A 9,372-nucleotide genomic window follows, 5' to 3' on the forward strand; every position below is an offset into this window, starting at 1 on the left:
CCCAATGTGGCATTTAAATTTGATGAAAACAAAACAAAAAAAATGTCCACCACCGACATGGAGTCCTTTTTTTCATTCTCACGTCTCAGCAAAAAGTGATAGTCGGAAACACGTCACAAGAAAAAAAAACTAAAATGAATGAATGGATTTCTGTTCAGTTATGATCTGTAGTGGCCTTTAATGTGTAATAAACGATAGGAAAAAAACCCACCATGAAAACCCCCCAAAAACCCCAAAACAACACTCAATAAACCAGAAAAGTAAAATATAAGATGACAAACATCCCACTAGTGGATCTACAGCTGCACAAGCCATAAAATGTAAATAAAATAAAATAAAAATAAATAAAATAATTACAGAAAATAAAAAAAATCAGCTCAAATAAAAATGTAGTTAAAATATTGAAGGTAAAATATATATAATTGTCCAAATACACATTTTAAAAATGCTAATTAAAAGAAAATACTTAAAATACTTACCATCTATCTATCTATCTATGTTCTGTTTTTCATCATCTCTCTCTCTCAGGGGCTCATTATCTAATTACCCATCATCCCCAGGTACATTAGTGATTCTGGCAGGCTGTCATTGTGCTTGTTTATATGACTTAAAACAGACCGATGCACACGTGCACGCTCGCCGCCCGTGCACGCCCGACGTACGCAAACACGCCCAGGATCTGTTAAAGTCAGCTGGAGCACTGAGGATTGGAGTCTTTGCTAATGAGCACTCCAGACAGCTGTTGCTTTTCCTTGCTCGGCGGTGCATTTGGCTTGGTAGCAGAACATGGATTGCTGGACTGATGTCTCCGGGAAGCAAGTTCAAAGGAAAACAGCCAAGTTTTTTTGGGGGGAAAGCAGCTTGTAGTTCAAGTTAGATGTACTCTCATCACAAAAAAAACAACAAAGATCTACTGAAGACATTGTGGTGCTTCATTGAATGTGAAAGGTTGTGTTCTGCACATCCAAACATGCAATAAACTGAACTGCATGTAATAACACATATCATGTTGTTTTCAGTCATTTTGGACGTTCTATGACATGCACCGTATGTTGTTGTTCTTCCAGGTGACTGCGTGAAGCAGACAGTGCAGGGTCATGGTGTTAAAGGACTGTACAGAGGCCTGAGCTCGCTGCTGTATGGATCCATACCCAAGTCTGCAGTCAGGTGTGTGAAACAGCTTACAGGGGTTTATATGTGCTGTGCAAGGTTAATGTATTCACTCCAGTACAGGTAAGATCTGTGACGTTAAGCGCCAATTCACAACATATGTCAGCTCAGGGCACTTCACAAACTAAAGAGAAGACAGTATGCATTACACACATAGAAACACATCCAAAGTTCTGTCTGGATTCCTTATGAGCAAACACTTGGCAACACTTGGAAGTAAAAAAAACAAACAAACTCCAGGAGAACCAGGTTCAGGGAGGGCGTCCATCTGCCTCAACCAGTTGGAGTGAGGGTAAGGGGTAAGGATAAGAAGTGCACAAGACAACAATAAACTCTCTCTGTTCATTTAAAAAGGAAGCTTATCCTTTTTGATACAACATCTGCACGGGCTGCAAGGTGGCTCAGTGGTTAGCAGCGTCGCCTCGCAGCTAGAAGGTCGCCGGTTGGCGTCCCGGTGAGGACACCCGGGATCTTTCTCTCCATGTTCTCCCCGTGCAGCGTGGGTTCTCTCCGGGTTCTCCGGCTTCCTCCCACAGTCCAGAAACATGCTGAGGTTAATTGGTGATTGTAAATTGTCCGTAGGTGTGAATGTGAGTGTGCTTGGTTGTCTGTCTCTAAGTGTAGCCCTGTGATAGACTGGTTACCTGTCCAGGTGAACCTGCCTTCACCCTGAGTCAGCTGGGATAGACTCCAGCTCCCCATGACCCTAGTGAGGATTAAGCCATGTATAGATAATGGATGGATGGATGGATGTTGATGCACCTGAACACATCATCAAGTTTTCTCGGGTCGCCGGATGTTTCATGTCGTTTGGCATCAGACACACTCGCCCAGACAGTGTTGATTAAGGAAAAGGTTCCCTGAGAGACAAATTACCTCATTACACGTGTTCCTTCCACGTAGTTTTGAAACGATGAAATCAGCACAATTTTTAATGACTGTGCACAAACAAAGTGACACCACGAAGTCGCTCACTTGCTTTTAAAAGCCTGTTTCTGACTCTGGCTTCACAGCATTTCTGTCTTATAGATGAATTTTAGGGAAAACAAAGTCTTAAAATTGTCTGTTATATTTTAAATAAATATAATTTCCAGTTAAAATAGACAGCAGACTGTACATACACATTATAAATACATGTGCATGTTTTATATCTCGTGTTTATATTCTAGCAGGTGCCCGTGTGTGTGTGCGCAGTAAAGGAATGTGGTCTGAAACGAACCCGTTCTAGCTAAACCCACTGTGGTCGTCTACCTGGAACCACTAACTCACACACACTCCAATTATTCTGGTCCATTAACCACAAGGCTCGGCATAAATGCCACAGTAGCCTTCAGTATAATTATGTTATTCTTTCACAGCAGTGACATTTATCTGCAGAAAAAAAGTGTGCACGCATTGTAGTTCACATGTGCACACACACACGCACACGGAAACACACACACACACACACACACACATATTGCATATTGGAGAAACCACAGCCAGGCGCTTTTATTCTGAGTTTTTTTTGTTCTTCATTTCATTCTTTCTTTCTTTCATTCATTCCTTTCTGTGTGTGTGTGTGTGTGTGTCTATCCGTGTGTGGTTGTGTGTGTGTGTGTGTGTATCCGTGTGTGGCTGTGTGTTCTGCTGGAGGGGAGAGCGTGTCTGTGCGATGGAGAGACAGGCTCAGCCAGGCGGAGCAAAGATGCCACTCAAACTCAGACAGGGTCTCAATAGGGGTACAGAGAGGGGGACTTGTGTTGGTACTCTGGCAATGGGTGCTGTGTGTGTGTGTGTGTATGTGTGTGTGTGTGTGTGTGTGTGTGTGTGTGTGTGTGTGTGAGGATGTCAGTCAGCCTTCGGCATCGTTTCCAGACGGAGGGAATGGTTTTGTTTCAGCTCAAAGGAGAATTTTCTCTGAGGGAAGATGTCGTGTTCAAATAAAGAGGTTTATTGCTTTTAGTGTTTTTAGGATCTTTTCTATCTTCTTGTATAAACTGTACGTGAGCGTACCAGTATGTGCTCCATGTCCTCCTGTTATTAGAAAACATTGAAATTTTTAAAATGCGTGTGAGCATTGACATGAAAGGATTTAAGCCTTTAAACGAGGATGTTTATCGTCACAGTGAGCGTAATGTTTAGAGGTTATCAGCTGTTTTTATCTCATTTTATTTTAATAGTTTCTGCAAATATTACTTAAAACAACATAAACGATTTTGTGGAGCAGAAATCTTCATCCTCAGTTTGAAAATAAAGCTGAAAATTAACAGATGAATAATGAAACACGACAGAGAGATTGACGTAGAGAGACAGATAGTTTTGATTTATGGAGAATATCTTACTGCTTGCTCTGAGTGGTTTTTCGATCCTCTATCTCCTCTCCCCTTCCCCCTTTCCATCACCTTCTCCTCCATCCCATTAGCTGATTGCCTGTGCAGCCACCACAGAGCTGGAAGCTTGTCAGGAAGGTCCGAGAGGGGACACGCGAGAAACCCTTTGACCTTTTCCTCCACTTAACCTTTCATCCACATCAGCATCCGTCTCTCGTCCTTTATTTCTCTACCGTTTCCTCTCCTTCCGTCTTTTTTCCACCTTCTCTTGTCGACTGTAGAGCTGACCTTGTAGAAAGACCCGCTAATGAAGATTGGGCAGCACTTCACTGTCTGGAATGACTCATCTCTCGCTGTGGATGTCGGCCAAACGACGTGTCACATTTTAACTGTAAAGTTTAGTCCACTTGTTAAATGAGCAGAGGAGAGTAAATTGGCGAAGGAGGAGCTCTGACGGCGGCTGTAACGAATAGAGTTTGTCTCACAAGGTTAGTTATGGAGCTCGCCGCCGTCTCTGTGCGACGTACGTGGAAGCTCGCTCTCTGTTTGTAGTCAGCGAGCGATGTGCATAAACAGAGGAATTTATTTTTATGTGTTGCTGGTTCCTGCTTGACAGTAGGAGTCAGTTAATTGAGGAGAGCCCGTCTCTCCAAAACAACCTGAATGTGTGTGAGGAGGAGCAGATGTGGAGGGTTAATGAGCAGAGGAGAATCCTGCAACGCCAAGGCAAGACGGAGAGTAAAACCAAAACCGAGCGGATTCTGTTCGACAGGTTCAAACGGGCCGAGAGAAGACGGAGGAAAACAAGGCATCCATCAGGGCCCGGTGTCCGTCCTCCCCCTCCCCGCCGCTAAATGTACCAGCCAGTGTCCTGCCTTCACCACAATTCAATTCCATCTATAAATAACCTTTCTTGTAAAGGACTCGCTGGCGCAACATTTTCTGATTGCAGAGATACACAAACCACACCTCCCTCCCTCCCTCTGTCTGTCTGGGCCGGCTTCCATGGCAGCTGTTGCTGGTCACTCGTTGGTTGCTGCGGTTTATTGGTGCATCTTTAATGAGGCCGCAGGCAGCACGATAAAGTAAAAAGCCTTCTGCACTTTCAGCAGTTTGTGTCCATTAAAAATATGAAGTTTTCTCACCTTTCTGAGGTTTATTTGCTCTCAGCGAGAGGAAACCGGTTTCACGTCCGCTCAAATTTCCTCCTCAGCTGCCTGATTTCGAGAGGCGGCGTAATTATGTGGACTTGTTTTTTTTTCATACGCTGTACAAGGAGCCTCATTATCTTTCCCGGCAGTGGAACCATCTATTGGTTTTTACTTTGCTCACTTCAGCCTTTTTATTAAACACACACGTTGACTAGAACACAGTCTTGGGTTGTGCATGAAGCAAACTGCAGAGTGGTTGTTTTACAATATTCTTTTTAAAACGTTCCTTCCAACTTGTGATGCTGAAATAAACAACTTCGCAAGACTCAGATAATCTAAGTAGGAATAAATTAAGAACCGTCTGCTGTGTGTACTTGATGTCTAGTTTCACATTATTGTTCTGGACACTCCTGTGTTAACTTTTCCTTCTGACTCGGTTCTCTTTTTCAGGTTTGGGGTGTTTGAGTTCCTCAGTAACCACGCCAGGGATGAGTCGGGTCACCTGGACAGCACCAGAGGCCTTCTGTGTGGGCTCGGCGCCGGCGTCATGGAGGCTGTTCTGGTGGTCTGTCCCATGGAGACTGTCAAGGTGTGTTACTGTAATTAGATATTTGTATGGATTAGATTGATTTTTTTTTAGTGTCGTGATGCACACTTGGTTCCCAACCAGCCTAAAGATACACAAAAAAATCCCACCCATGTGCTGTACTTTGTGAATTTGTTGTTTTTTTTTGTCAAAAATAAACTAATTTTCTCTGGGAGGATTTGATCCTTTTAATGAAGTTTGATCCACAAAATAAGCACGCTGATGTTTTTCTCATTTAAAAACAAAACTACAGCATTAGTTCTTCTCTATTCAGCACATCCTTAAACCAAGAATATCAGACGTGGAAGCATTTCAGTTTGAAGCGAATACTATAGAGAGTAAATCTGTAAGTCAGGAACTAAAAGTGTCTTTACCAGAGACTAAACATTTCTCCAGTTTTCTCCACCGTCTGCGTCCGGATGATGATTACAGTGTTTTGTTTTTATCTCTCAAGGTTAAATTCATCCATGACCAGACGTCGGCCAACCCCCAGTACAAAGGCTTCTTCCACGGAGTCCGAGAGATCGTCAGGTCTCAAGGTAAAGACCGGCGCTAATGCATGTAGTTCAGCTGACATCTACTGGTCAGACGGGGTAATGCAGCTGGAAACGTGGTTCTCCTCCATCAGTGATGTTGTTTGACTAACTGAGAAAAGTCCAAGGAGTTTATCCTCTTGCTTCCTGCCCGAACAGGAATAAGAGGGACGTATCAGGGTCTGACTGCCACGGTGCTCAAACAGGGCTCCAATCAGGCCATCCGCTTCTTTGTGATGACCTCTCTGAAGAATTGGTACAAAGGTTAGTCTCCACGAGGATTGTTTGTCTAATATTACTGTAAACGACTTTAAGTTTTAGTTTTGTGCACTAGTTTAAGCACCAATAAAAGCCTTCCTCCCATTGTGTGGAATGAGGACACAGTGTCGTATGAAGTCTGGATTCGTACTGTGTGGAATTAGGACACAACTATTGTCTGATCGTCCAGAACTTTGGCAAAATGCCTGCAGGGTTTCATCAAGTAGCCGCCCTGTGCGCTGGTTCAGGACCAGGCCAGAGTCATACTTGGCCGTCACTGACTCGTGTGTGATATCTTTCACTAGGCGATAACCCCAACAAAGCCATTAATCCTTTGTTGACTGGACTGTTTGGAGCCATCGCAGGAGCAGCCAGTGTGTTTGGAAACACTCCACTAGATGTCATCAAGACCAGGATGCAGGTACACGACGCGCTGGCTGCGATACAGCGCAGGCTTTGGTGCTCTTCGCTGATGTTTTATTTCAAAATTGTGGAACTGTGTGAACCTCCTGACACTGATAAGGTCTGACGCTGCATTTGTTTTCTTTCGACAGGGTCTGGAAGCACATAAATATAAAAGCACTCTGGACTGTGCCGTGAAGATCCTGAGATATGAGGGCGTGGCAGCGTGAGTATGCACCCGCTTCTTTTTAGTTTAGCGTCTGTTTTTAGTGTTGGTTTCACAGCAGGTATTTGTGCCCTTTATTCACAACAAGGCTGCATTTCTTACTCAGATTACTGTTTGTAGTTTTACCACATGAGAAACGAGAACTTTAGGAATTTTAATTAAATAAACACTGAAACTGTGTCTGTAGATTTACCTCCTAGAAATAATCAATCAAATAATAAATACACTTAATAATTGTGTTTATTTCAGATAATGTTTGATAAAAGTGCAGAAGATTAGATGATTAATAAATATGATTAATTGAATAAAGAAATAGTAAATGAATCTTGAATGCTGGTAAATCTCGTTATGTGTCAACTATGTCGTTTTTCCTGATGTTTTACGTTTTTCTGTCCGTGCACATGTAGTTTCTATAAAGGGACGGTTCCCCGGCTGGGCCGAGTGTGTCTCGATGTGGCCATAGTCTTCATCATCTACGAGGAGGTGGTGAAGGTCCTGAATAAAGTCTGGAAGACAGAATGAGCCGCTGGACGTACAGAGAAGTCGGCGGCTTCCGGCACAGATCTGAGTTCAGCAGACCTCTTCTGTATCATCAAACCATCTGAAGAGGTGACGAGGCAGAGAGCTGAGCTTAGATCAGTGTGACATGCTGACCAAGAGCTCACCGACAAGAAGCTTCAGAGAAGAAAGAAAGCCTGCAAAGAGGCCCCACATCTGGGAAAGCAGAGCTCTGAGCATCAAGACTCCACCGAGGGCCGAGTGGGATTCTCAAGTTAACCAAATAAGTGTGAAAAAAGATGCTTTGCCTTCGAGATACGTCACCAGTTTCTGAAAAAGAAGGAAACCTGCAGCTTTTTTCAAGTTATCTGGTTCACTTTCTGTGTAACCTGCTTCGTAAAACACCGTCCTTCAGCGAAGAGCATCACTTCTGGTCCTTCACAGCTGTTTCGCTGATGTTTACTGCACATGTGCAGGTGTCATTCTGGGTTTTCTTGCGTTGGTGTTGCTCTCTGTCTCTTCTTGTGCCTGACATGGTTTAAAGTCCAGAGGAGCCAGACTGCAGCTGGTTGCAGTTTACAGCCACATAAACCGCAACGACTTCTATAGCTAGGCCTTCAACTAAATTAATTTTAACTTTTTAGAATATGCCAATTATTTTTTATAAAATGTAGATTCTAATTTAGTTTATTACCAGCGTCGTAGTGTATTGTGAGAAATAATATATTTTATTCCTGTGCCAAATGCCAAACCTATTTTGTTCAGAGTAAGAACACGTAAACGTAGCCTGATGATCTTAAGAAGAGCAAATGTAATGATTCATACTGTGGTATGAGTCATATTGTGATATTTTAATGTATTTATTGAAAAGGGGGATTGTTGAATAGATAATTGAGACCATTTACTGTTAATCTGTGCCACATGTGTGAAGTTTTTTTTCTTCCTGTAATCGGTTGTAAAAGTGTTTTTCAGATATTATGAAATTATTTAATTGCTGTATTTCACTGTGAGTCTAAATGACAGAGTTTCCTCAGACCTTCCCTGTCAGTGGAAACACTTCCATTCATCAGGTCTTAACACCAGATGAAGTTTCTCATCCTCTCTTCTTTATACTGGATGCTTCCTGCACCTGTGGTTCCCACGCTGGACCCTTCTGATGGATCAGAAGATAAATATGAGCGGTTACAAGATAGTTAACTGGAAATAAAGTTGAAAATATTCTTCTGGGTTACATGTTTATGTTCATTTTTGCAGCGAATCCTTGTCACAGTCCGTAGACGTGCCAGTGATGAGGAGTCACTGCTTCGATTTGGGAATCACTGTTCAAGTTTCTAGTTTCCGTGCCACCATGTTTCATTCAGGGTTTTACTTCTCACTCATGTGCCTTTTGCTGTTGTGTTTGCTGGTAAATGCTTCTTTAATCATCTTCCAAGCAGCTTCTGTTGTTTTTATAACGACGAATTAAAACCGCTCGTCGCATTAAAACTGTCACGGTTTAGAGGTGTCGCTGCCACGATTGTATTAGAACGATGATGGATTTTATTTACAAAGTGTTAATTTCATTTTGTCTTCTTCTGTTTGACCAAACTAAATACTTGTGTTGTTTGTTGCCAAATACACGAGAGAAAATTTTATTGTGATGGTAAATCAGTGTATTCCACGGCTGTGTGTGTGTGTGTGTGTGTGTGTGTGGCTCTGTGGTTCATTATGAAGACGCTTGTGCAATAAACGCCGTCCCGTCTCTTCTGTCTGTGCTGAATGTAAAGTCCTTTGTTGTAGGGGGATTTCAAAACTCATTAAAAGAAGCATCTGAAACCTTGAGAGCATGCAGATTGTTGTGTTTTTCTTACCCTCCCTCCCTCCCTCGCTCGTCTGTTGTTCTGCCCTTTTTCGGATCACGTTGGGACGAGCCATGGGGGGCAGGTAGGGGAGGACTCAGACAGGGAGCTCATTGTTCCAGTTTTGGCTGATGCTCATGTCGGCTGAATTAACGATCCATCTCTCTTTCTTCCCCTCTCCCTCTCTTAGTCTCGTTTTCACTCTCTTTCTCCCTCACACACACTTTAAATCCCTGGTGCCCCTGTGTTTGTTGGGCGAAGGAATGCGCAGCTCTGTGCAGAAGACGGGAGTGAAGGCAGCATGTTGTGGACGTTTTGGCCAGAAGGAGGCAACGAGGAGAAGTGTCCAGAAATACTGTGTTTATGTTGGCTGTGAAGTCATGGTTAAATGACTACAA

The 9,372-nt window shown here is 43.0% G+C and overlaps 1 protein-coding gene across 1 annotated transcript in view; it reads left to right on the top strand.

The window, feature by feature from the left end:
* The window catches only part of LOC103359526 (tricarboxylate transport protein, mitochondrial), a 21,263-nt gene extending 12,301 nt beyond the window's left edge, over nt 1-8,962 (top strand). Inside the window, exons 3-9 of the mRNA XM_008284906.1 lie at nt 1,068-1,167; nt 5,084-5,222; nt 5,674-5,758; nt 5,912-6,016; nt 6,316-6,431; nt 6,565-6,638; nt 7,046-8,962. Of these exons, the coding sequence (XP_008283128.1) occupies nt 1,068-1,167; nt 5,084-5,222; nt 5,674-5,758; nt 5,912-6,016; nt 6,316-6,431; nt 6,565-6,638; nt 7,046-7,160 (734 nt within the window). The 3' untranslated portion in view covers nt 7,161-8,962. The remainder of the gene's footprint in view (nt 1-1,067; nt 1,168-5,083; nt 5,223-5,673; nt 5,759-5,911; nt 6,017-6,315; nt 6,432-6,564; nt 6,639-7,045) is intronic.
* Nucleotides 8,963-9,372: the final 410 nt, after the last annotated feature.

This window comes from Stegastes partitus, unplaced genomic scaffold, assembly GCF_000690725.1.
Source record: "Stegastes partitus isolate 25-593 unplaced genomic scaffold, Stegastes_partitus-1.0.2 Scaffold380, whole genome shotgun sequence".
Taxonomy (NCBI): Eukaryota; Metazoa; Chordata; class Actinopteri; family Pomacentridae; genus Stegastes; species Stegastes partitus.